We start from the raw sequence: 27,862 nt of genomic DNA on the forward strand, positions 1-27,862 counted from the left end.
TATTGTAATGCTGTGATTTATCCCAGTAACTTTCTAAGCCGTCGTGGCAACTTCTGTAGTCCTTTGATCTTTGTGCAGACACATGATGTGTTTGCAAAGCAGTGTCATCATTCTTGGTCTTGTCTCTTCTGTGAGCATGTTGGAATTTCTCTTCCGTATTTCAACCATGTAAATAAGCTGAAATTTAAAAATATGTTCAATTTACCTGGTCTTGTTAGACTAATTTATATTCCTCTTCTCTGGCTCAGCAAGTCAGTGTCTTAGGATGCTCTTCATTATATAGACTTTATCTCTTCCCAGCTAGCTTCCTTTACAGAATCTCGTTCCTGATAACACCGTTTAGGCAACTTCCATTTCTTGTCTATCCCTGCTTGATCCATTAGTCTTAACTAGGAAGAGCAGTGAATACCCTCTGCATCCACAGCTCCTCCATCGCGGCTTTTGGAGTCACTGCTGAATCTTCTTAGGGTTTTAACTGGCAGCATCCTTGGTGCTCCTGTGGGTAGGTAGTGCAGGGCAGCGGTCTAGAAAGCTAGATTAATGTAATAATATCCAGTGGCCGTTATAGCAGAGTTAGTAATAATTGATCCAGGGGTTTGCAGCTACTGATTGTTTTCTCAAATACTAATGACTAAGAAACATTTAATGTAGAATACCTAATCTCTTTGGTTTACTGAAATTTCTTAGGAAGCAGCAGCTGCCTAAGAAATACTTCTGAGCAGAGTTCTTAAACCTCCATAATAAAATGATGTAATAACTAATGAGTTTTAAGTAGTCTAAACCACAGAACTGTTTTAGAGTCATTGAATTCATATACCAGGTATATATTAAGCTCAAAACAAGAGTAACTGATTTAATTCTTATTCAGTATGATCTCTTTTGGCCTCAAACTCTATTAATATAAAATGTAGTGTTGAAGATTCCTTTAGTTTGTATCCATGTGACTTCATTAAAGCTAATATGTAGAACTCAGTTCAATAACTACTGGCCTGGGATACGTTACAAGATATCTATTCTGATTATTTTAGTTATGTCGTGAGTTAAATGAGGGAATAAATGTATACCCCTTCCTTCTTGATTTAAGTTTTTCTCACTGTTCAAAAGATGGGAGAAACCTCCAGAGTCCACTTTTTTCCCATCTTCTTTCCCTGCAGAGGTATTTTGCTTCAAAATGCAAACTTCCCCATGCAGCCAAGCTTTTATTTAGGATTATTTCCAAGAAGAAACCATGCTATATGGCTATATGCCAGTGGAGACAACTGAGGAACCAGCAGTTGGCTGTGGGAGAGATTATAAGGGAGCCTTAGTGCAGTAAACAATTTGAACTTTACATTATGAAGGAATTTTTTAAGATATTATCATTAATGTTAGTGGGCTTTTAAACTGTTTTTCTAGTTCAAGGAATATTAAAAGGGAGCAGAATCTAAGCAGAAATCTCTGAGGCGTAGTGTTTCTGATGGTACCACTATAGGTTGCACGCTCCCTCCTGTCCAGATTTTGCCTTTAATACACAGCATAGTAATGAGCATGTAGCTTCTCTGTTGACAAATCTTGTGACTCAGACTTCAGCATGACTAATTTCCGCAAGCAGAGAGTATGGTCAGTGCTTCATTAGTTAAAATAAGAAGTAAAACATTGAACAAACTCAGTGTTACATATAGTAAAGCCCATGACTAGCTTTTACATCATAGTGCATTTAGTAGTTTTTAAGTCTCAGTCCATATATCCGTTCAGCATTCTCAATTAAGGGGATATTTCTTTTTTTACAGGTTATCACAATTGGTAAACATGTGAAAGGTTACCATTACATCATTGCAAATCTGGTAAGCAAATTTAATATTTAAAATACTCCTATTACTCATTTTAATGTTTATAGAAGCACATCAACTGGTATTTTGTTCTAAATACATTTTAGATGATAAAAGCTAAATGTCTTTATCCTTACTGAATGAATGCATGTGTTGAGATTGTGATTCTTATGTGGCTGAATCTTTTCAGGGCTTAAATGCCCCCTGTGACATTCCTGTCAGTGGGAGTGAAGATTACTCAGCACCTGCAGCAGATGTTCAGCCCTTTTTCTACATACTTTAGAAAAGTCAGGATAGGTAGGGAAATCAGAAAAATAATGTTCCAGATTTTAATGTTCCAGTCCATTCCTTCAGAGAACTGATGTTTCCTCTCTCACCACTGATGTACTTTAAAATTAGAGTTCTCAGCCTTCATTCTGCTAGACCAGCGAGTCTCAGCTTTACACATCCTCATTCCTTAGATTGGCTTGGCAGTCAATTTGAATTAATCTTTTCTTGAACATGGGTAATCAGAAAGTATAGCTAATAGTGTTCCGAAGTGGGAAAGTTAAGAAAACTCACTAAATCCTTTCAAAGTCATTTTTTTGGAACTTGCATCTAAAGATGAACAGCCGTTTTACTGAGGTCAGCAACACTTAATTTACTGCAGTGAGGGAATCTAATCCAATGTTTTTGTAAAAGATAAGGAAGCAAATTCTACAGGCTTAATTTTCAGTTTTGCTGTTCCAGAAAAGAGTTTGGGGTTACATGGTGGAAGTGTCTTTAAATCATTTTTTCATCTCTTTATTCTTGGCCCGTGATAGGGTTTGAATGATACAAATTTTAGCAGAGCTCGGAGTGCTCTAATTTACAGTCTACTTCCCATGATCCTTTGAGGGCTCTGGGAAAACAGGAGGGCAATAGCGTTATCTATCACATTTAAGACATAACGCCTACTTATTCCCAACCTTTGATTAAACACTTCCTTCTGGATAGGGAGTATTCTGTGACGCCTAAGAATCACATATATTGCTAGACGAGTGTAAAGAAGCCTTAACAAGGATTGATGTTTTAAAGGCCTCTTTTAAAGCAGAATAATAGAGGTACATATTTATTAACTAATTTTTATTTTTCTTTATGATAAGTAAGTTAAGTTACTGCATAGTCACAAAATAAGCAAAAAAATCTTACAGCATTTGAAAAGCTGTAACTTTTAGGCATTTGTGTTTTGTACTGCATACACTGTATAAAGAGTATTTTGAGTCTTACAGGAAATAAAATGTTTTAGAAAAATTGCTTAGTCTATTTTATTATGTTGATTTTTTGCTGTTTTAGCCATCTGCTTTAAGTTTGCAAAAGTATAAGCCCATAAAACCTTAAGTTGTTGAATCGTGTATTCCAAAGCTTTTTAATATCACGTTTGCTTACTACAGACCTGTATAGTTTAAATGTAAATATTGCAGGTATTTATATGATACTATATAAAATGTATATGGTAATGATTTTAAAAATGCATTTTTCTTTCTGAGAAAGAAAACTTATCTAATACTTGATCGTATCTTGTCTTCTTTACTGAATCCACCTTCTCTTCTTTTCTTGGCCATAATACTGTTCCCTTCCAATCTGAATAAAACATGCTGACAGAACGAGAAGGAGGCAAAGTATATGAGTGCTCACGTTCAAACTTTAAGCTCACAATAAGATTAAGAAAAGTTTCGTTACCCGTGTCGAAGTGTCTATGTTAGCATGCAACAACATATCACTGATTAGTATCATTAATATGCAATAGGTAGAGTGCACCTAGTATAACAATTGTAGCAACTTTTGCTAATGTGATCTGGGGTTGCTGCTGCTGCTTTTGTTCACTAAGTTTTCATTTTGGTTGTATTTCAAACTCAAAGTATTTGAATTCAAGATTTCATGTAAATTCTATGTTTGGGGAAAGTTACACACAGGACACGAAAAAGAATACATATATTCTGCTGGCCAACAGTTAAAAAGGGAAACCCACATCAGAATTCATCTGTCCAAGAAATATGGCCAAATCGTTCAGTCTTGGCATAAAAATCCAATCCTGGTCGCATTGGCTTCATTAGGAACTCTGTTCTCAGTCTGGTAACATTTTTTTTTTGAATTGATGGGCATTTCTGTTTCAGAGGAAAAATGATTGGAGGCTTTGATTCTTGATAGAGGTTTACCAACCTGCAACTCTTTTGTGTAGTTACAGATACCATTGTAGATATATGGAAGCATCTCAGACTGATAGTTGGTGAAGGTTCGGAATGATGCTGTATTGAATGGAATGGCTGCGAAAATGTGCAGTAACGTCACACTGCTGAAGTCATGACTTCATTTGATACGTATTTGTCAGCAGTAATTGATACAATTAGTTGTCCCTCATTCAGTTTGGATTAAAAAAAACTATTTCAGTCTAACCTGTTTTCATTTTTGTAATGAATATTAGGTTGAAGAAAAAGACCTAGGATTTAAGAGCCAGATGTTTGCCTCCCCCAAAATTTATGGAATGAGACTGTTCATAAGAACAAAAGGTAGTTCTTTATTTGCAAGGGGAAATTGTAAGTCCTTCCACATGCTCCAGGGTTCCTGATTAACAGAGGAAACAATTGTGGCTGTAACTATTCCTGGCTAAAGTTTGCTTGCTTAACTGTTACTCATGGCAATATTCACTTTCTCATCTAAGCAGTCCCATTGAAATTAACAGGATTGTTTAGGAAAGTAAGCATGGCAAGGATAGCTTCTTTCAGCCCTTAATCTCTAAAGGTGTATGTCTAGTGAGCAACAAGAGACATTGCTGGCTCACAGAGCTGAGGACTCAATCCAGGATTTAAACTTGGATCCCGTTTGAGGAAAACATTGTCTTACACTTCTGCAGTGAAAGTCCTACGGTAACTTTTTATTTGTATGTACTATATAGATATCTGCCAGAACTGGTGAAATAACAGCCATTGTTTTCTGTGTCCAGGGATTTACTGATGGAGACTTATCAAAAATTCAGTTTGGAGGAGCTAATGTCTCAGGATTTCAGATAGTTGACTATGATGATCCTTTGGTGTCAAAATTTATACAACGTTGGTCAACACTGGAGGAGAAAGAGTATCCGGGTGCACACACCAGTACGATTAAGGTATGTCTTGCATTTGTTTTAACTCTGACAGATGTAAAGGACATGAGGGAATTGGAAGACAAAGGCAAGAGACCTACAAAGAAAGTCCTACAAAATCTGCCATCTCTGTGCCTGGCAGCTTGTTAGGCAGTTATTTAGGATGTGATAATATATTATGTTATTACTGACATTTGTGGCTTTTTCTTCCTCCATATTTTGAAGTCTTTTAGAGGCAAACACATGATATATAGTTATACGCATGCTTACAGGGAGCACAGCTCTAGAATACCTGTCTACGCTATGTCTAGCATGACATAATCTTCCAAAGAAATGGTAAGATATTTTCTTTTGAGGTAGATGCCTAAGTCCTACAAAGAAGTTAAGATTAAACAGTATGCCTGAGGTACAGAATCATGGTCTGATTCCAGGCTTGACTGGCACAAGATTTGGCATTGAGTAAGTGCTTAAACTTCTTTACCTTGTTTTTTCCCTCTGGTTAAAACTGGGATAATAATATCTTCTTACCTTATGTGGCTTTTATGAGGACCAGCTAATCCTTGCAAGGCCTTAACAAGAATAATGCAATTCTAATACTAAATAATTGTAAGTAGTACAGTCAGAAATTTTATTAAGAAAGAGTGTGCTTAAATAACTCTAAAATGTATTAAGACAAAAAGATGAATGACAAATGTTGTAGGCATAACTTTTTAATGGTATAATTTGAGTATGAAGCCTATTGATTTATAATGAGATGGATAAGATGTCTGAGCAAGGAATGGGAAGAGCCATTCTGTAAATTCTGGAACAAAAATCCTCTAAATAAGGATTACAATCCTTATTGTACAATCTAAATGTATTGCACAATCTAAATGTAAATTTAAAAAAGTAAAGTGGTAGGTTACTTTTTTTCTGAGGCCAAGTTTTGAGGACTTAGCCAAGGCTATTATTTTTCTGTAGTTAATTTTACATTTAAAAATCTTTCAGACAGAACATGGGAATTCCTCATCTGATGCTTGGCAGAATAAGCTAGAGGCTGTCTCATGCCTTTATATGCATGTATATGTAATGAGAGACCATGTAGCTCTCATTTAGGCAAAAATAAAAGGATGATTTGGCTGTGGATGATTAATGCAATTCTTGTGTGTATTTGTTCCTGATTCTTTGGAGTGCCCAAATCTACCGGCCTTTCCTAATGTTGCAGAATCTTAGTTTGGAAATAAACACACTGAAACGGATAAGTAAAGTCAAAAAATCCAACTGAAACCAAGATGCAGTTTTTCTATTTGAAATCAGTGTGACAGTGCTGAGGGAGCTCTTAACTCTCATATTACTTTTAGTAGGGAGGAGATTGCACGTGTGTTGTGTAAGATGAAGTGGTTTTAACAGTTGCAACATTAAAATCTGTAACTTTATTAGTTATTCTCTTTAATTCTTCCATAATAGGTTGTCTAATTGTTGCTTCCAGCTATACTGGAAATTGTAAGGCATGAAAAAGAACATATGGGAAACTTATGTTATTGAGGTTTATTTTATTGTAGATGGGAAAAATAAATGAATTGAATGTTAATTGAAGAATACCTGTAATTTTAAATTCAGTAAAAGGCCTGATCTGATTTTTGCCTTCCTTTATATATAATCTGCACAAGGAATACCCAAGATTGCACTAATAGTCATACAAGATATTAGCAGATATATTAAGTTATCAGATAATTTACACATACTAGAGGTGTTGAAAGGGGGAAAAGTGGATTTATATTGTAATGTTTGGAGAGATTGTATCAGTTACTGTATTTCTTTGTGTGGCTTTCTACCTTATGCACATATTGCTTGTTATTTCTGCCTGCCAATACATGTAAGAACAGAGATATATTATATTTTATTCACATTCTGGAGGGAGCTAGAGGGGCAGCAGAATCATAGAAATAATAGAAAATAGGGCAGGAAAGATGCTTGAGTGGTCCTCCAGTCCATCCCTCCTGCCAGAGGGCAGGATCAAATCTACTCATGCAAGTAGATCAAATCTACTTTGCTGATGGAGAGTGGTTTCACCTCTTCCCCAGTCAATCTATTTCAGAGTTTAAAAGTCTTAGTTTTCTGTTTTTGTCTAAGCTAAATCAGCCTTAGTGTCACCTAATCCATTACTCCTTAGTCTACTTATAATGGATATGAAGAAGTTCTCCTTTATAGCTGTCCTTCTGTATTTGAAGACTGCTGCCTTATTCCGCCTTGCTTTTCTCCTTCATAGACTAAATAATCCACCTTCCTCTGAACTTTCTACTCGCAGATAATGTTGGTCATTGTGCTCTGGAAACTTCCCAAATGGTTACCTATCTTTTTTGAAATGCCAGACTGGGTCCTTAATTTACCTGAGTGCTGTGCTGTCCAAATGGAAACAATGGTTTCATGTATCTCATGGACAGTACTCCTTTCAATATGTCCTTTTATGTTACTACTCTTTTTCTCACCATCATGAGACTGTTGAAATATACTTCTCATGAGACATATACTAACCTCCAGATCCTTTTCTGCAGTGTTTTCCTGGACTGCCTATTTAGACAGTCCAATCTCATATCTGTGCACTTGATCATTCCTATAAAGTACAAGTTTTTGCTTGTATTCTAGTTTCATTGCATTCCTTACCTGTCCATCTTGAACAAGCCATTCCTTTCTATATTAGTATTCATGTGAGTTATCCTCTTCCTCTTGTACAAATATGTAGACATCAAAGTTATTGAGCAGATTGACCCACTGTTCTCCTATTTGTCCCTTTTATAATCTTATAAATAACCTTTCTCCCCTTTGATTTTGAAAGAGTTATCCAAATTGTCATTGTTTGCACATGAGCTTTTGTTGCTAATTCCAGTGTCTCCTAGAAGGGAACCTTTACTACTAGATAGAATAAGTATTATTTAATCATAAAATTTAATTAGAATTCCAAAGTTATCACTGCAAATTCTGTGCAGAACCAACAGGAAAACTAATAGGAGTTTGTGTTATGGTTATATAACTGAAAAGAGGTTATGTGTCCCTGGCCTAGGCATTGCAAATCCTATCTCATTGCAGGCAATAGTGTTGCAAACTGCGTTGTAATCTCTTTCTTTTGTAATCCAAAAGGAAATGCAGGTTCATTTGATACAACAAAATGCAAGGCAATGGATATAACTGACATAATTTGACATGACATGACGTATCGCAGCACCCAAGTACAGTTCTGAAAGTGAAAAAAGGCATGTCTTTCTAAAGAAGTGCATTGCTAAGGAACATGCTTACCGAGAAAGATATAGATGTTGAAGCCCAATCAATTCCAAAGACGCCCACAAGACGACCTGGATGGAATTGCTTTAAAAATGTATATTCTACAATTTATGAAGACATTAATTTAAAAAATGTTCCGTTTGAGTGCGTAGATGAGAGTAGGACACCTGATTTTATTACTGCACTGTACCTGCCCTGATAATCTTTAAATCTTGTAGCTGTTTTTACAGAAGATGCTTAATCTACTGCTTTGCTGCCTGAAGGGCAGTGAAGGGAGACTTCATCTGTCAAAAGTGAAGTTGATATACTCAGTTTACGCCAGATTTACTTTGTTTAACTCTGTTGTAACTGTGGGTGTTCTCAGTCTGCATACAAGTGTAAAGAGCTAATAATATGTAGAACTTTGAACCCTACTACTGAGCAGCCTAGCTAATTTCTTTGCCACAGAGCAAAACAAAAGCCCCATTTAATTTTATACAGGCCTAATAATAGTAAGTTTAAGTCCTCTTTAATGCATTATTGTGTATTTACAAATATGCTAGGCCTTCTGAGCCTTGCTGTGTCAGGCTATTATGTCTAAGGCAACCCTCTTACCATTGCAAAAGGACACTGAAGAGCAATGCATTCATTCACATCCAGCTGCTTTGACTTCCTAATCTGATTTACCTGTTCAGTTGGAGCAGCCTTTGGTGCAGTTCCAGGAAGCGATTCAATTCATACCTCTTGAAGGCTAGTGAGACATGGTAAGTACCAAGCTATCCTAGCCTGTGATGAGCTTCCCTAAGCTTGGTGTGTGCAAGAAGTGTCTGAAATAAATTGTATAAATATCACACATATACAGAAACTATCTATGCAGCATGTAGAAGGGAATCTGGGGAATCTGGCTGAAAAACTAAAGCAGTTGAGACTCACAGCAAATACCATTATGTTGGAAGATGATTAGAGCCCAGTACTCACTGCAGCCATTTTCGGTGGCTTCAATTGCTTCATGCTAGTATGGTACGTTTCAGATGTTTAGAATTCATAAGATTATATTTCAGGATTCATAAGTCCTCCTCCCCAGGCACTGTGTAGTTAAAATAACAAAATGATAGATTACTTTTGCCTCTTGATTTTGCCTTTAGTAGTTCCACGCTTTCACAGCTTTTTACAACCAAGTCACCTAGACTCTTAGAAATTATTATGAAATCTATATTTTGTGATGATCATGTATTTTTAGAATTTGAAATGTTTACATAGAACTCAGTAGTGTGCTATTTATGATAAAATCACAAGAATTGAAAGCTGGCAATCTCAAGCTGATAAATCAGGAAGAATGAAGCTTGTAACACAAAGCTGGGGTTTTAACTCTAGCAGTGCTAATTTACTTCAAGGATGGCATATGTAGAACACACTTGCAGACAAATACAGAAGTACTTTTTAGCTTGCAGAAATAATTAAAATTTAGATAACTCACTAATAATAAGGAACAAAGAAGAGAACAGTGAAAATTTTTCTTCAAACTGGAAGTTCAGAACATTCAGTCTAGATTTAAACTACTAAGCCCAAAAATGAATGTACAATTTATGAATTAGACAACACCATCATTTTAGGGCATGCTTCTTATGCTTCACCATATTGGAAAATGATTTTATAATAGCAGGCATTTTAATAAACAATATAAGTGGTATTCTGTTGTACCTGCTACAGTTTTAATGGAAAAATGTGATTGATTGTGTCTAAATTCAGGTAATTCCACAGGGTTTATAATGGTTTCTATAAAAAAGAATTACTTAATTTTAGTATTTATAACCTGATTTAAGGAATTGAAGTGGAGTCACTTTTTTTTTTCAGAAATATCCTTGTAGAACTGTCATTTTGCATTTTTGAGATTTTTTTGCCTACATTTTTCATTCTCTGTGTTTTGATTTCCATGTCAGATTGCTGTGCATAAAAATACACATGCAGCAATTGCCTGCCTAGCTACCTGATATTACTGCACAGTTAGCTTTTGAACCCAAATATTCAAGCTTTTCTGTTTGCAAATGCATATGAAATATGCATGCTCAACAAGTTTCAGTGCCCAACTCTATGCTTCTTTCTAATAGCTTATGGCTCCTTTCCATAATAAGTCACTCATTCCAGCAGTTTTTTTTTTTTCTTTAGAAAACTTAATTAAAAAATGGAACAAATAATGAATGAAAGCAATGAGTGGTTTGAGGCAATATCTGTAGACTTGTCCCAGGCATACAAAGGGCCCATTGACCCAGATCCTTCGATCGTACTAGCAAAAGTAGCTGAACTGTGCCAAAGCAAAGGTGTTTGCGAGACTTCAGAAGAGAACTGAAGAATCAGTTCCTGATGTACCTATGCTGCTCAGTTTATTTGACTTTGAATCTGCCTATCCTTAATAATTATCAGTGTTTAAGTATCTTTAGCCAATAGCGTGTGGTGACTCCTCCTGCCTCTGTTTGCCTAGAAACTCACTTTTTTTCAGCGAGCAGCCTGGTGCTAAGGACTAATCAAAGTGGCTAGCTGCCTGCATTAGCCAGAATCCAGGAGTGGCAGAAAAGCAATCATTAAGTGTTTTATTTTTCTCTGACAATAACTATTTCTTGGTAAAATCAGCAATCAGCAGGACAGATTTAATTAATTCTGTTAGTACTTGAGTTGGAATTAGATTGGAGCAAACAGAAGAAGGTGGTTCCCCTGGAGATAATAGGTAAAAAAACAGTACTTGTTGAAGTAGAAAATATGAAAATTGATGATAGTAATAGGGAGATTTTACTTTTTTATGTATTTAATATTTGAATTATTACTGTTAAATGGCAGATTTTGGACATTTTTAGAACGCTGCAGTAGTGTTGAGAACTTTCAGGTCTCGGAATGTGTGGAAAGTGTTTTGTAACATGAAGCCGAGGTGCCTTGCACAGTCCTCCTACAGATTGTTACAGAGAACGAGGGTGAGTCAGAATATATTAAAACTGAACTTAAAAATCATTTATTGTGATGTTATTCAATAGATTAAGCTAAAACTTTGATCTAAATAATCTTCATATGAAATTCCATTTTAGGATTGTTTCCACTGCAGTGTTGTTTAGCAGTGAGGCTGCCTTATTGCTAGAACTTAACTCCTACTAGTCTATATGGGACTTTCCGTCAAATATGAGTAAAAATAATATAGCTAAAGAGCCTGATGGAATTTTAACAGGTTCTTATCATTCATGTAGTATCAGCCATTTTATAAGAATAAATATTTGATCTAATTTCTAATAATAAATTATATTTCTTCTACCATCATCAGTAATTGCTCTTAGCATGAATTATCCTTCTAGGAAGTAATGTAGAAAACATTTTTATGATCACCTAAATAACTGTCTCGAATAACAGTCCAAATCACTAATGACATCAGCCATATTCAATAATGCTTGGGTGGTCATTTTTAACATAACAAAAGCAGTGGTTGAAGCCTATATTTTAGTAAAAGAGCATTTAATATTTAAATATGCAAATTTAATCTTAATGTTAACTGGAGGAGGAGCATAATTCTTGTGAGAGGACATAAGAATCGAGAGGCTCAAGTGTAATATTATGCTAAAGCAATAAAAAAGCAGTAGGGCTGATAAAAATTCTTACTATCTGTTTGCTTTGAGAGCAGCTAGAAAGGGGTCCTCATTGTAAGTGACAGACAGAAGTAGACAAAAAGATGCTATGCTAGTCTTTGTTCCTTAATAAAAGGCCTTTTCCATAGAATAAAAATTTGATTCTACATTGTTGCTTCTAGACTTAATCTTGCATAAAGTTCATATAAAATTTCTTTAACTGCCAACAAACAGGAAAGTCACTGTAGATAAAGGCACTTCAGAGTGCAGTGGCTCATTTTTAAGAAGACAGCGTAGTGTCATTGTTGCTCCTATTTAAAGTTGCTTACGTGTGCGTGTTGATCTAGTTTGCTGTCGTGGAGCAATTGGTTTTAATTTTCCTGTTTATTTACACTTCAACATTCACATCAGCTCTTTCAGATCCATTTCCTACAGCACGATTTTTCAGAGAAGTCATTTGGCTTTCTCTTTCTGTGTTTCAGTCTCATCGTCTGCTTTAAATATTCCTATTTTATCTGTTTTCACTATTACATGCATAGGCTGCAGTGCTTGCTGTTGGGTCATGCCTTTTTTAACAGTATGAGGAATGGCATAGTATTCTGTAGCTCAGTCTTGAAGAAAAAAGGCTTTACGCATTCATGTGGTTATGATTAAAAAGGCAGATGTTCTTTGTGTTTTACAGAAAATTAGAGGTGATTTTATCATTAGCAGCGCTGCCATTTTTGCAAGTACATTCTATTTACATTTAGAAGTAAGATTAGCAAATAATTGTGAAATCTTATATATTTTGTTGTTACGGATATTTTCCACAGGCAGTGGCATGAATTAGAAGACAACAACGTCGTTTTTCATGGTGTGGGTTCAAATCCAAATAATTGGTGGTAGTTTTTCTGTCAAGCTCCATGAGTTCAAATCCAAATAATTGGTTTTAGTTTTTCTGTCAAGCTCCATATGTTTTCTCATGATAGAAAGTTCACTGGGAGTGAGCTTCTGGTTTGAGAATTAGGAGGATATATAAAACTTTTAGGAAAGTGGAAGAGAAATACGGCAAGAATTAATAGGCTTATTAATGAACTTAGTAAGAGGAAATTAGTTTAGATAGTAAATTTTTCAGCCGTTGAGTAATTGCTGGAGATTTTAAGAACCTCCATGATTCGAAGTTCCAAGAAGTTATACAACCATAGTAAAAGTACAATTTACATTGGTACAAATATGTAAATTAGGTATAGTGTGGAGTTGATTCTACCTTTGCTGTAAGGAAAGATTAGGTGTCCTCCTGTGTGTATGTGTTTTGGTTTTTTTTTTTAAATTATTTAGAATTTTGCAAAGTCAGGAGGAGGAAGATTAAATTTGCAGCAGTTTTCATAACTTGCTGAAGGTGGAAAAAATGTACAGTGTGTAGATATATTTTAAAAACTGCAGTGCTCCTTTCAAGACCTTGTTTTAATACCTGATAGTTATTCTTTTTCATTAAGAAGTGTTTAAGGCAGGCGAATATTTTTGTATTGCAGAATAGTGTGACAGATTTAGAAAGCAGGCTACAGACTAACTTTTTTAATACCATCTTTAAACTGCTATTTTGCTCTTAACTGCACTGGCTATGAGAACATCTTGTAGAACTTAGTATCTGCTTCAATAGTTCTTTGACTCTAAATTGGTTATAAATGATTATAGTAGCAAGAGCAACATAAAAACCTAGTACAGCAGCGTATTGTTTTATAACTTGGTTACCAACTGCTCTCTGAGCAAATAGTATTAAATCACCTCACCAGCTGTATATTTTAGATCCATTCTTCATGATCAATGAAAGTCGGGACAAAACAACGTGATGGACATGAGTAAGTGGCAGCACACTTCGGAATGCATCAGTTCATTTACCTGTGGGCAGAGCTGGCTCAGTTGAGACAAAGACCAAGGTTTTCTAAGATGATTAACATGGTGCAGCTCTGTTTCTTTAATGTATTTTCAGAGAATAAAGGGAGCATGATGTTAACCTAGTTTGACCTTCTGCATAAGGGAAGTCATAAATTCCCACCAACAATTTCTTCATTAAGTTCAGACCACAGAACAATTGTAAAACAGTTTCACATGTTAACTTTCTATTCTGTTGAATGCAAAAAGGTCTGGAACTTTGGTAGATCCAGATCACAGTACTTCTAATAAAGTCTAACACTATTCTGCTTTCTTTTGGAAGACAAAGGTTTCTCTTTGTTGCTAAGACTTTTTGCCCAGATCCATCCCTTTTTCTTCTCTGACATAGTCCCAATGTTTTGAAGAAACATCTGTTTTACAGTCTCACTAGATTTTCTGTGTTGGCCATTGCATTAGATCCAATTAAAAAAATAAAAAAACAAACCAAACACTTTAACCCCTCGGTCCCCAATATAAAATCCCCCACCCTAACCTTCAAAAATGCAGGTACCTGCACTCTTTTTTTCTATTGAATTGGCACCTTAGATGATTCTCGTGAATAATGGAAATTCCCATAGAAACTCCATCTCTCCGTCCTATTAGAATAATAGATAGAATAGGTAGAAGGGTCAAGCGTCTCAGGGTCCATGGATCTTGTGACTTTTGCTTTGTTCAGTTTTAAAAGGAAAAAAAAAAGAAGGCCACTTTCCCCTGTAAATATCCTACAGTGAAGGGGTTAGGACAGTTCTTTAAAAGCCCCAGTCCTATCTGTGTCTGCTGGATGTGCTGTGAGCATGCCTTTCAGATGGGGCTTGGACTTTCAGGGATGTAGGCTTAGGCAGGTGTCTAGCTACTAGGATACAAACTAGAGCTGTTCTGGGTGTGCGCAGGAAACAGACTTTCTAAACCAAACAAGGACATGCCTAAAGAACTTAAACACATCAGAGTCAGCAGTTTTTCTGGATAGCAGTTTTGGACCTGAACACTTAAATCTGTGTAAAACTGCTTAAGATGATCTTGGCATCTGATATTCTGCCCAAAATATGTGGATATTTCAGAGCAAAAATACCTGTTATTTGTTTGGCTGTTCTGTATACATATAGCACTGGAATTACATTTAGAAAACAATCATCATTAAAATGAAAATTGCTCCGACTCTACAATCTCTGGAATCTGAATTTAATTCAAGGTGGTGTATTTGTTTAGATAAATGGGGCTTGATCTCTAACCTGACCTTTACTGAGATGGATTTTTTTAAATTGTTTTTTAAAAGGCTAGTTAATTTTAAAAATTTGATTGTTATTCATCTCTCTTCCCCTTTTAGTCAGGACCAGGAGTAGAGACAATGACGTTCTATTACCAAAAAAGTTACAAATAATTTTCAGCTGATATCTCCAAGTCATCTGGAAGCAGGACTATTGTAAATGCTGACAGCTTTTTTTCACAAGAACCTCGTTCTAATGTAAAGATCAAAGAGGAAGAGGCAAACATTTAGTCTTCTAAACTCCCTGAACTGTTCCTCATTGCCCCGGTGTTTGAAATGTGCCTATAGGTAGCCAAAATGCTCCTAAGCTTGAAGCCCATTTGCAGTTTGAATGGCAACTGCATGACATGCTTCTTCATGCAGATTTGCTTATGCCCATTGCTTATGCTCTTTTACTCCTGTAACAAAGAACGTTTTCCTTGTCATCTTTCTTTGAATCTTACCTCCCTTCAAGGAAAACACTCATATCTGCTTTTAGGCCTTCTTTCTCTTAACCTTGTTACTGATACAGTGTCCCTTCTCCTGCTGTTCCAGTAGCACTCCTTATACCTGGTTAGGAACCCTCTTAGGTATCTGTTTCAGTCTGAATTGGTCCTTGAACACTGCTTCAGGTGGATACGCTATTCTGGATGAGGTCTCCGTAGTGTCTTGTAAGATAGCATTGTCGTCTTTGATTCTGCTGGTGAAGTCTCTGCCCAGAGTATCCTACTGTTTCATTTGTCTTTCTCACTGATGTCTTAGATTGGGAATGAATGACTAGTTCGTAGACCTCTTGAGTGTTTTTTTTTGTTGTTTGAGTATAGGTGTCTATGGCTTAGACATCTGTATCTGAGCTTATCACTCTAAAGTCCTTTAAATAGTCCTTTAATAGTCCTTTTAGCAGGTTATCTGTCTAACCATCAAATCCAGTTTATGGCTATGAGTTCTCTTTATTTCAGTTTACCAACGTTAAAACAGCTTAGTGAATAAATGTAATGAACCCTATGAAGGTTATTAGGAGCTGAAAGTATATGCAGAATAAAGCAGTAAGAAGTAATGGATGGGCCGTTTGTTTTAATGGCACCTTCAACAATATGGAGGTGTAAGGTGTTTGTAAGATATATTGAGATCCTTAGATTAAAGCTGATTTAACCTAAATAAAAATATGTAGATTTTATAGATGTGATAAAATATATACATAGACAGTTTGTAATAGGCAAAGGCCTATGCAAAATAAAAATGTGATTGAGTTCTGAATATTCATGCCACTAATAATTTACTCTAGGAATTGTATTCTTAAAGATAAAACATTTAGTATATCCTATTGATCAAATGAAACAAATAGGATAACTGAATTAGATAACAAACACTACAGCTTCTCAATAAGTTCTTATTTCATCAGCTCTCCAAAGTATTTTTCAGGATGTTTTTTATGTTGTATCCAAAGTTTCTCAAAATCCTGCAGTGTAGTAAAATATATTTCTGTACTTTGAAAAGCTACAGTAGAAGTGATATTGCCACTAGTCCCCTGAAAATGAGTCAGGAGCCTTTCTCTTCCCTCTGTTACCTTCCTCTTACCTCCAAATCCAAAACTGTGCCCTGAACAAGAACATAATCACTGCTATTCTAGCAGTAGACAGTGATATCAACTCCAGTCAGTCTTTCACTTCCCTCTTCTATTGTTCTGAATACTTAAAAGATTTCAGTAGAAGTCACAGAGAGAAATTCCTGGAGAAAATTCACATTAATCTTCCAGTAAGTTTTTACATGTGGCGAAGAGAGTTCCACTTTCCTTTTCTTCCTCTCCAAGGTCTAAGAATTGCATATAAAAATGACCTCAGTTCTGGAGCCTGCCTCAGTTACAGTTGCAGCGGTCTTCTGCATGACTTCAGCTAGCTAATTAAAATTTTCAGTAAAGTCTGCACAACTGAGGCAAAGAGCCTATATACATCATTTCTCACTGCTTTACAGTGTATATATTTTCAGCATCTAATAGCCTTGATGGGGATCATTGCATTCATTCTTAAGGCTGTAAGTAGTTACGTTTTGGCTGATATTTTCAAAAGTGGCCCTTAAATTTGGCATAATTGCAATGTTCTGGACTCGCAGAGCCCCTCCAAGAAAGTCCTCAGTGTGCATGTGGTTTTTTTGTTCAGTTAATTAGTTAAGATGGAAAATTTTTCAGTCTTTTAAGATTGTGACTGTTTAGCCCCAGCTTTGGATGCACTTGATCGCTGGATTCTTCCTCAGTTTCTCAAAACTAGTAAAGTTTAAAGCTCCTTAGGCTGTGTCAGATGAGAAACATGGGAAGCTTCCCCCCCTCAGTCTGTATTATCCTTTTGGGGCACCACTCCTTCCTCTGCACATCTCAGCCCAAAACTTCCTTTTGCAGGGTGTCATTAAGATATTGAATACTTGAAAACCATTGAGCTTTTATATTTATCAGGTAAAAGTTGAGCATATATATGCAAATATATTTTGTTTGTTTGTATGTGTATATGTAGGTGGAGACATGTGAGTATCCAGAGTAGTAGTATGTGGTTTGATCTGTATGTAGCTGCACTTTCATGAAGAGTGTAATCAGAGGTACACTTTCTAATTCATAGACGTTAACTCAAGTTAAATGGGATTTTTCTTTGCCCCCTTTCACCTCCATGGAATTCCAGCCATATCTGCACACAGAAGTGTTACACAGTTGTGGTGGGAAAGAAAGGGAATTCATACCATGAAAACAGCTATACATTTTTAGTTTGGAATTCAATTTTAGTTTAGCACTGTCTTCTGATGCAGAACACTCCTTTTTTAATTTGTATGAAGTCCTCTGAGAGGGTAGTGGTCGCAACACAAAAGACAGATTGGTCTGACTTAAATAATGTTTTACTGTCCTCTTTATTTGTAATAAATTTCTGTCTTTAATGGATTAATAAGGTAGTAGTGGAGTAGTGAAGCTGTAACTATTTTTTTACAGAAATCTTTTCACTCCTTTTCAGTATACATCAGCTCTCACCTATGATGCTGTTCAAGTGATGACAGAAGCTTTCCGTAATTTACGTAAACAGAGGATTGAGATCTCCAGAAGAGGAAATGCTGGAGATTGTCTTGCAAATCCAGCTGTGCCCTGGGGTCATGGTGTAGAAATAGAAAGGGCATTGAAACAGGTAGCCTCCCTAGAATGAATGCTGGGGTGAGTGTGTGTGTGAAATGCTCTGTAAATGTTTGAAAAGGACTTTCCAGTCTCCTAACCTGGATTTTGGTGCAATTAACATGGAAATTAACTCCTCAGAAATCTCTCTCTTTTCTGAGATAAACTCTTTGGTATGGAAAGGAGTCTAAACTGAATGTTTTTACAAGTCAGTGTTCAGTTATGGAAATACAAAATACCTTTTGAAAAAAGGAACAAATTTGATTCTATTACTGCTCTCGTCTTCATCTGTATAGGTTCAGGTGGAAGGTCTAACAGGGAATATAAAGTTTGATCAGAATGGAAAGCGAATCAATTTTACAATAAACGTCATGGAGCTCAAAAGTACTGGTCCTCGGAAGGTAATTTGAATTCTAAGTGTTTTTAAAGGTTTTACCATGCTAAGCAACATGTTAAGGTAGGTAATGAAACACTACAGATAATTAGAAGAGTGAGTTGTGATAATAAGTATTCATAGGGGTATTTTGTGATGGTTTTGCTGGACAAAGTAAAAATATGTGCTGTTTGTTTCTAATACATATGGGGTTTTATTTCTGGTAAGTACTTTTCAGTTTTGTGAATTAAACTTTTTGTTTTCTGATCCGAACTGCTAGATGTGAAACAGTGATTGGGGGAAAAGTTGACAATATCCTTCTGAGTGACAAATACGAAATACAGCTTTTTGCTGATGGCTTTTTAAATGTGACTGTCTTTCTGCTTTAACCCGAAACCTTTCAGGAAAAGCCAATTTCTCATGTCTTTCTAATCTGGAGTATTTCATAACCGTTTTAATTCTGCCATGTGTGGCGTTCGTATGAAAATATGCTAATATGTGAATAAAAATGGTACAGCTGTATTAGGCAGAATAATAGCAGCAAATTTCAGTGTTATTACTCTTTGCTCAGCCTTTTTAATTATGTAATATATGGATAGGGATATAGACTGGTAAATCCATGGCTGAAATAGTTTTCTGTGGGTGTATATCAAGGGCATAATAACAATATGCTTTACCTTTCTATGAAAGTTCATATTCACCAGTGTCTGTGCATCCTATAAACTCTTTTTAGATTGGATATTGGAGTGAAGTGGACAAAATGGTTGTGAATCCTCTTGATGGCCCTCTTGGAAATGAATCTTCAGGACTAGAGAATAAGACTATTATTGTCACCACTATTTTGGTAATTAACCTCATGCTTTGTCAGAACACAGCAATGATTTGTTTCTCCTCATTATATTAGTTTAAATATGCTGGATTTTTTTGAAGTAGTTCTGCTTTACTAATTATGATACATAAATACAATTTCTGGAAATTTAGGAAATACATATGATTCAGTATGCGGTTTGGTTCTGTAGAAAACAAGTGGTCATTGACTGGGAAATGAGCATCCTAGAATGCTAAATGTTTTAAGCAAGAAAACAGTAATGAAATACCTACTTTCAAAGAAGAGCACTCTATCTGAAAGGCAGAACGACAGTGTTAGTTTTTAACTAGTTATTGTGCTTATTAGAGAATGCATTTTGCCAAACAGGAAAAAGACTGGTTCTACGCTTCAGAGTTGGAGCCACGGTGAACTTCTCTCCAAAAGTGTAAAATAAAACATTATAAGTTATATTCTAGTAATTTAGAGAGTAATGTGATGTACTGTTGTAGAGCAGCTTTTTTTTTTTTTTTTATTTACACAGCTTCTTTGTCACTTTGCATAGGTCACAATCTAGTATAGAAATTTCACTGGCTGCAGGAATAGTTGGGTAACAATTGAGCAAAGAGAAGATCTATTCCTTTAATATGCCTTATGACTCATCACTAGTTTTGCTTATGATAGAACTTTACTCCATGGTTGTAGATATCTTTTTTGTATGTGTGTGCAGTAATTCAATAACGATATAGCCTGGAGAGTCTGAAGTGGCTTTGCAGGGAGGGATGGGGTTTTGGAATAGGAAAGAATGTTCTTGTATTAAGACAACAGAGGAACTAAATACCTTTGCCTTCTTCCATCCAAACTGTAAGAGAGAAAGAAACAGATTTTGGAACTTACTCTCTCTTCTCTGAATGCATAACTCCTGTTAACATTCATGGTCATTATTAAAATACTCCTGGCAATCATTATACCTGTAAGTATTGATATTTGTACATGACTGTGGTAAATGTAGTTTTGAATGTTTTACAAGACATGTCACATTAATAATTAACAGCTGAGATATATAATAAACTATTGAATGTATATTTCAGATGTTATATATTCTCTTTTTTTCCATGTTTAAAAGGTAACACACTCACCTGAGAAATACAGAACTGATGTATCTGTCTCTCTACCAAGTAGCTAAGGCAAGTTCTTTCTGTGCAGGAGTCCCCATACGTCATGATGAAGAAAAATCATGAAATGCTTGAAGGAAACGATCGATATGAGGGCTATTGTGTGGACTTAGCTACAGAAATTGCTAAACACTGTGGATTCAAATATAAGCTCACAATTGTTGGGGATGGCAAGTATGGGGCCAGGGATGCAGATACGAAAATCTGGAATGGGATGGTTGGAGAACTTGTTTATGGGGTAAGAGCATTTTTTATAATAAAGCCATTAAAGATGACTGATGGAAATAGTGGAATTTGCTCTGGTTTTCTCCCTACAGTAGAGGAAACTGATGTAATTCCTTTGTAGAGGATGAATGACTTGTCTTGGTATGAAAAAATATTAAAAGAAAAACATGCAATTAGATTTTTTAAATGCAAACCAAGCTTGGGGGGGAAGAGTGCATATTTCATTTGTCTGTCCAGATGAAAGGCAGTGTGCTTTACTAACACTTTTAAATATCATATATTTTGAAAAGGGCATGTGTAAAAAGGGAAGCTTGGAATAAGCCAGCCATATGGTTATATGTATTTCAGAAAAGAGAATTTCAATTAAAAATTTATCAAATTCTCATAGTGCATTCTCGGCAAAGTGACTATTGCCAGCACCTCTGCTCCTCTTTTTCATTTGTGAAATGCAATAAGAATGAAACCATTCTTTGCTCTGATTATTGTATCAGTTATTACTTTGCTTTTTTTTTCTTTACAGAAAGCCGATATTGCAATCGCTCCATTAACAATAACATTAGTGAGAGAAGAGGTGATTGACTTCTCAAAGCCCTTTATGAGCCTGGGGATATCAATAATGATCAAGAAGCCTCAGAAGTCCAAGCCAGGAGTGTTTTCATTTCTTGATCCCTTAGCATATGAAATCTGGATGTGCATTGTTTTTGCCTACATTGGGGTCAGTGTAGTTTTATTCCTGGTCAGCAGATTTAGCCCATACGAGTGGCACACTGAGGAATTTGAAGATGGAAGAGAAACGCAAACTAACGAATCAACTAATGAATTTGGGATATTTAATAGTCTCTGGTTTTCCCTGGGTGCCTTTATGCAGCAAGGATGCGATATTTCGCCAAGGTTGGTTACTCGCCCATTTCGACTTTGTGCGTTTTTGGTCTCAGCTGGAGGATCATGGTGCATATATTTTCACTCTCAGGACGAAATGAGTTGCTATATATAGATTTTTTTTTTCTCCTCCAGATCGGAAGTGCTTGCAATTTAAGCAGTTATCACTGACACAGGGTAACGATGTATTCGATCGATACTGTCTTAACATCGATCATATAGTTGCCAAGTGAACCTATATACACCATGCAGAGACTGTAAAACGCACAAGGTTCCAGTCATTCCATGCCTTCTTGGAGGGGTACCGTGTTTTTGCTGCATATTCCCATCTTACAGTTGACAGTGCATCTGTTTCACAACAACTGTAATGGGAAAAAAGGGTAACACACTAGTCATGAATGACACAAGTAGCATATTCTCTCCAAAACTCACTACATAGCCTAACACCCAGTTATTAACCCATTCTTTCTACAGGAGAGCCTTGAACCGAAATAAAAGTAATGTGATGGCTTTAATTTCTTGTGAATAGTCACAAAGCAATGATGTTTTTCTATAGCCTAGTTTTATAAAAGTCAGAAAATAAATTGCTAAAATGAATTTGAAGGCCCAATTTATTCATGCATCATTCCTTGTGGGATTTTTCACCTACTTTATTTTAGGGACAACTGTAAAGTACTTCAATTAATTCCTTTGCAGCTCGTTAAATATGCTATTTCCCTCCTGTACAAGTAGTTCTAGCCTCAGTTCAGCAAAGTGATAAGTAGGTAGGTAGGTAGGTAACTGCTCACTGTTTGAAGAAACTATAATAACAACTGAAATAGGGCAATTGGGTCTAAGGAAATCAAATCAGAAGAGCTTCCTGATTGTACTAAGTAAGTTAACTTTTTTCTAAACATCTCAAAGTGAGATAGGGAACAGGTCGATTTCTAGGGAGTATAGTGGTTATCATGCAAAACGCATGAATAAATCACATGAAAGAAGCATTTCTTTTATCTACATCTGGTAACGTAAAAGACATCGGTAGGTTTTCAAGTTGTTCTGCTGTGGAAATGGCAGAGTACTGGTTCTGTGAGAACTTGCACATTTCCATGCAACTTACACAGTAAAATATAACTGCCTTTATGAAGAAAGATGTGATAGATTTTGGCGCATGTATATGAAGAATGAGACAATAAGGAGAGATTGAATTGTTTCAGGTAATGAGAAACTGTGTTAATGTCCTTTGGGTTTTTTTGTATTGATTACACTCTTCAAAAGTTTAGTTGTCAGCAAAGTACCCTTTTAGCGACAAAATAATTTTTATTGAGTCAAGACCATAGTAGAATAATGATCGCGTACATTTTTTCATTTTGCTGGCTCTTAAAGCATGACACTTGTTGTGTGCTGTTTTGATAATATTTGAAAGGTGGTATAAGAGTAATGATAGTAAATTACCATCATAGAATGTGAAACTGAGCTCGAACTATTCTGGGGATTAAAGTGGCAGACTCAGTGTCCGTGAAATTTTTAACAGTACTTTTTTTTCATTCCAGCCATACTTCTGAGGAAAGTAGTTAGCTGTATGTTATCTCTGTTTATTATAAACATATAAAAGGCTGAAAACACTTCATTTATTTTTGTTCTTATACCAAACTTATCACCATAGTATTTGAACCCCCTGCAAATGAATTAAAGTGAATGTGAAACAGAATCTCTTCAGATATTAGCAAAATACATTTGTGAAATTATACCATTGCTATTACAAAAGTGGAAACAACTAAGAATTTTAGAGTGAAGAAGCTACTAAGGCTTCCTGACTCTGAAATGGAAGTAGCTGTAAGTAAGATTAGGCTATCTAGAAAGTAGTCAGCATAACAGTCCCAATGATGCCATGGTTTAATGACATTGAAAGAGTGATAGCAAAAGGAAGCAAAATATGGCAAAATTCCCCTGGTATTTTTTGAGATGTGAGCGTACTCTAAGAACTGCCATATACTACCTTCGTAAGTATAAAGTGTGTTGCACAAACTTAGGTATTTGTGCACACAAAGGATTATTTTAGTATTTAATGATCTGATACATGAGATGCTTGTACAGATGTGGGTTCTTATTGGCATGTAATAATTATTACCATCTTTAGAAATTTTCAAAATGTATGTAAAAACCAATGATTTATTTAACTGGAGCAGACCTTATGAGAAAGTTCTGAACATGAATCGTACCCAAAAAGATTTTGCTTGTAAGATGTCATGCAGGAACATAACGTCTTGCTTGGCACTGAGCTAAATCCCTTTTTACAAAGTGAGTACCAATTTTACTTTCTGATAGATCGTGCGCTTTTGCAGATTATGAATTGTTTTTTGTAGTGGATGTTGTCAATACAGTATAAAAGACCATGAAATCAGCACTGACATTACTACATACACGTTGTCAGAAGTTTACTTTGCAAATATGTTTATTATATAATTCAGTCTTTTAGTAGTAGAATTTGTTGTGTACTCAGGTAAGCTCCATGCCAAAATAGGTATATATTCTTTCAAAAGTGACAAAAAACATATTTGCAGAATATATTTCAATCTAGGAAGAACTGGGAATAAGTTTTTGTCTATGATCCTTTTTAATAACATAATCTGGACCATATCTGACTGTTGATTTTTGTGTAGTAGAGTGAATTAGTGAGTTTGTTGTGGCATGGAATTGGCCTTTTCATATCTCAAATACCATGGAGATTTTTCGCAATAACAGTCAGCAGAAATGATTTTTCCAGAATTCATTCCATTTATTTTTTGTTCCCAGTTTAATACATCAGCTTTACATAATTATGTTAAGTATTTAAAATTAAAGAATACATCAAAAATATATAGGTATAGTGATACATATATATCTATTTATATCTGATCAAAACTAGTTTGAAGTCTCATTCACAATAGTGTGAAATGGGCTGGTGAGTAATTTGCACTTTGTTTGCTTGATAGATACAAGAGACACATCAGGATATACCTAAGCTACTGCAGTTCCTTAGTACTAGACTTTCAACTACATGCAGATTTCTGCCAGAGAGTTAAGCACATCTCCAAACATTATATACTCCTTCCTATAATGTATTGTTTGGAAGTAAAGTAGTAATTACAAAGTTTAAAGGATCATTAAAAAAAGACGAGTCTGACAATGATGGCAGTATCAATAATTTTTTTCTATTACTTTTTCAGTATCAAAAATTAATTGAATTTCTCTAGTTGTGTACCCTATGCTGTTGTTGCTATATATTTTCTTGAGTTTTTTCTTTTTCTCTCTTCTTGAGCAGGAGACGCAAAACAAAGATCCGTAACAGCCCACCTGCTGCAGATAAAGCATCAGATTATTATTTAAAAATATACTTTCTCCACCATTTTTCTGTATTACCAGTTTGATTGTTTCATGTCTGGTTGTCAGTTTGTTAAGTGCTTGTATCTTCCAAAAACTGTGTGCATTTTTTTTAGTTTATGGGTATTCCCTAGGACAGTTTTTATTGCAAATAATGGTATTTATTCCTCAGTATAGAATGTCCGCAGCAGTATAAAAGCGTTATTTTGTGGAAATCAATCTTTGTCTGAATGTCTTAGGAAAACAAGCAAGCTAAAGACATTTAATTTTTAAGTGCATACTGGTTTGTCTGAAAGGACTGTTTCACTGATTTTGTTTGATTTCCTTTATACTGTCACAGAAATTCACGTTGAAGGGCATGACAGGCCTGTGTGTTGATATAGCATGTTATGATGGGAGCACTTTCATTTCAGGGTGTTCAGAACTTTGAAAAACTGAAGCACTTAAATTCTCCCTGAAGTAAACTTTAGAGTCCTGATTTCAGCAAAATCTGGGATATATAATGAAGTTTACTTTCTTACCCTGCAGAACTCTAGAATGCATTGATTTTCCATCTGATTAGTATGCAGAGCTGCACTTCAAGATAACCTGAAATACTTCCCTTTTGTATAATGCATCATTTGCATAAAACTGATAACGTGTGTTCCTTTTTAGGACTTTCATTTCACTTTACAAATCCGTGTCATACTTGTTATTAGATCCCTGTCTGGGCGCATTGTTGGAGGTGTGTGGTGGTTCTTTACCCTGATCATAATCTCATCCTACACGGCTAACTTAGCTGCTTTCCTGACGGTTGAGAGGATGGTGTCTCCCATTGAAAGTGCAGAGGATCTTTCCAAGCAGACAGAAATTGCTTATGGGACATTAGATTCTGGCTCCACTAAAGAGTTTTTTAGGGTAAGACTTTTTATTTTCTAGATCTCGTTTTTGCTTTAAATTGGTCTTCATTCACGTAAATATTTTCTCCCTAGGCTGTTTTAAAAAAAGGTTGCTATGAAAATATGGTCTGTGCAGCCTTACTAACTCGCAAGTATAAGTGTTTTTATTTTTCATTATGGTTAAATTTTATTATGTATATATAAATATAAGGACTGTGTTATAAATATTGCAAAGTGGCTCCGAGGAACTACCTAAAAATATTCTACTGTAAAGAAAAAAGCAAGATATGGTCATAGAAGGTAACTGACATCATTCACCTAGGCTGTATGACAGTAGCTAACAATTTTAAACAAGGCTATTTAATAGATGTACTGTGCCTTAGATAGGAGCATGGAAAGGTGCGCAGTCGTGCTTTAGTTATTTCACGTGATTTTTCGAGCTTGCAGGTGGGGAACCCCCTTGGCTCCCGTGCTAAATCTGTGCCTGCTTTTGAAAACAGTTATTTGTATTTGCATTACAGTAATGCTTTGGAGGCCTGTCAGAGCTTCTCATCTTCTACCTCAATGTATTTCATTTTTAAAAACGTGAGAGACCTCCAGAAAGAGGTCTCCAGCTGCCCTGAAGATATCAGCTCACTTGATGAAATCCGTCAGTGCGAATGAGTGAGATACTAATGCTGTTGGGAAAAATAGTTTGACTGTTTTGCAGTGTCTGTGCGCTCTGTGTGTCTGTCCCTGTAAGATGGAAGTGGATCGGAAGTGCTACAAATATGAAAAAGGTGTTGTTTTCTTGTTTTTTTTAATGGATGATAACAGTCTTAGATTTAAACAAAACATATTTGTAACCAGTTGAAATTTACTTTTACATTTCAAATATAGCTATCCCTGAAAGTGAAACAAATTCAAAAAAATATTTTTTTGCACTATATAGTTGCAGCAGTAACTGCTAGATCATTGTTTTCACTGGATTCTGTGATACATATTTAACTGGTAGTTTGCTAAATGGGAACTGTACTTGATTTAACTGTAGAAAAGCATTCATTAGTGATTTTAATGATAGACTTGATAATAAGGCCTAATTTTGATTGTATTCCTACTGATGTAAAGCAAAATTAGTTACAGGAGTGTGAACTAGTAAAAATGAGATCAGGTTTGTGTTAATACTATTCCCAGCCTTCTAACAGGAATCCTAGTTTGAAGTGTTTAGTAGCATACAAGCATGTGTTTCTCTCTTTGTCGCTATAGACTTTTTAGATCATGGCTACACGGAAGATCAAATGTGAACTATCGGGTCTTTTGAATGTTTTTTTCTCTGACATTTTCAAACTTTATTGTAAAACAATGTGCATTCATTGGTATGTGTTTTTTATGCCTCTAGAATCAGATGTACGGATATTGGTTGAGATATCTTTGCTGGTTACTTGTAAGAATTAGAAGGTTGTTTTTTGTATTCTCTTCAGCTACTGATTATATGTAGCTTTTTGAAAATTAATTATCTTTCTCCTGTCAATAAATGGGGAAAGAATAGAAGAATAGACTTCTAAGCAGTAAAATGAGAGTGAAGAAGAATAAATATTCCACACTAGAAGAATAAATATTCCAACTAAAGTCAAGATGAAAGCAGCTAGTAGAAAAGAACTAAGGAACAGTATCGTACTAAGGAACAGCAAGATCTTTACTAAGTGGTACTAAGTATTTTCAGCAGATTTGTTTTGCAAAATTCATGAAAATAGTTGACTGATCCCAAGAAGCAATGATTAGGCTACTAAATTCAGATTTAATTATGTATACATCTTTCCAGTTGTGTTTTTACACAACTAGTGTTCTGGTGATTGCCTGAGCAAAATAATTGCTGTTTTATATATACTTTTTTTATAAATTAGGTAAAGGCTTTCTGAGGGCATATTCTTCACCTTTTGTTAGGTTAACTTTGGCTCTGCACAAACAAGGCTATAATGTTCTGCCCTGGCGATCTCTTCTCAGCGGTTTCTGTCACAAATAGATTGGTCCACCATGTGGAATGCAACTTCTTATCTTGATGCTTATACCTCGAATTTGCCAAAAATAATTTGAACTTTTTCAGTAAACTATTTTTCAATAAATACAGCTGACAGAATTTTTTTTCTACAAGACCTGAAACTC

The 27,862-nt window shown here is 35.5% G+C and overlaps 1 protein-coding gene across 4 annotated transcripts in view; it reads left to right on the plus strand.

Moving 5' to 3' along the window:
- GRIA2 (glutamate ionotropic receptor AMPA type subunit 2) overlaps positions 1 to 27,862 on the plus strand; it is a 91,150-nt gene that overhangs the window by 47,187 nt on the left and 16,101 nt on the right. For all 4 annotated transcript variants that reach the window (XR_011141005.1, XM_068942387.1, XM_068942388.1 and 1 more), the window contains exons 5-12: positions 1,770 to 1,823; positions 4,771 to 4,932; positions 17,892 to 18,059; positions 18,340 to 18,444; positions 19,150 to 19,260; positions 20,428 to 20,634; positions 21,142 to 21,512; positions 25,541 to 25,739. Coding sequence is in view for 3 of the 4 variants with exons in the window: in XM_068942387.1 (XP_068798488.1) it covers positions 1,770 to 1,823; positions 4,771 to 4,932; positions 17,892 to 18,059; positions 18,340 to 18,444; positions 19,150 to 19,260; positions 20,428 to 20,634; positions 21,142 to 21,512; positions 25,541 to 25,739 (1,377 nt within the window). In the remaining variant the exon portion in view is untranslated. The remainder of the gene's footprint in view (positions 1 to 1,769; positions 1,824 to 4,770; positions 4,933 to 17,891; positions 18,060 to 18,339; positions 18,445 to 19,149; positions 19,261 to 20,427; positions 20,635 to 21,141; positions 21,513 to 25,540; positions 25,740 to 27,862) is intronic.

The sequence above is a fragment of the Struthio camelus genome, chromosome 4 (assembly GCF_040807025.1).
Source record: "Struthio camelus isolate bStrCam1 chromosome 4, bStrCam1.hap1, whole genome shotgun sequence".
Classification (NCBI taxonomy): Eukaryota; Metazoa; Chordata; class Aves; order Struthioniformes; family Struthionidae; genus Struthio; species Struthio camelus.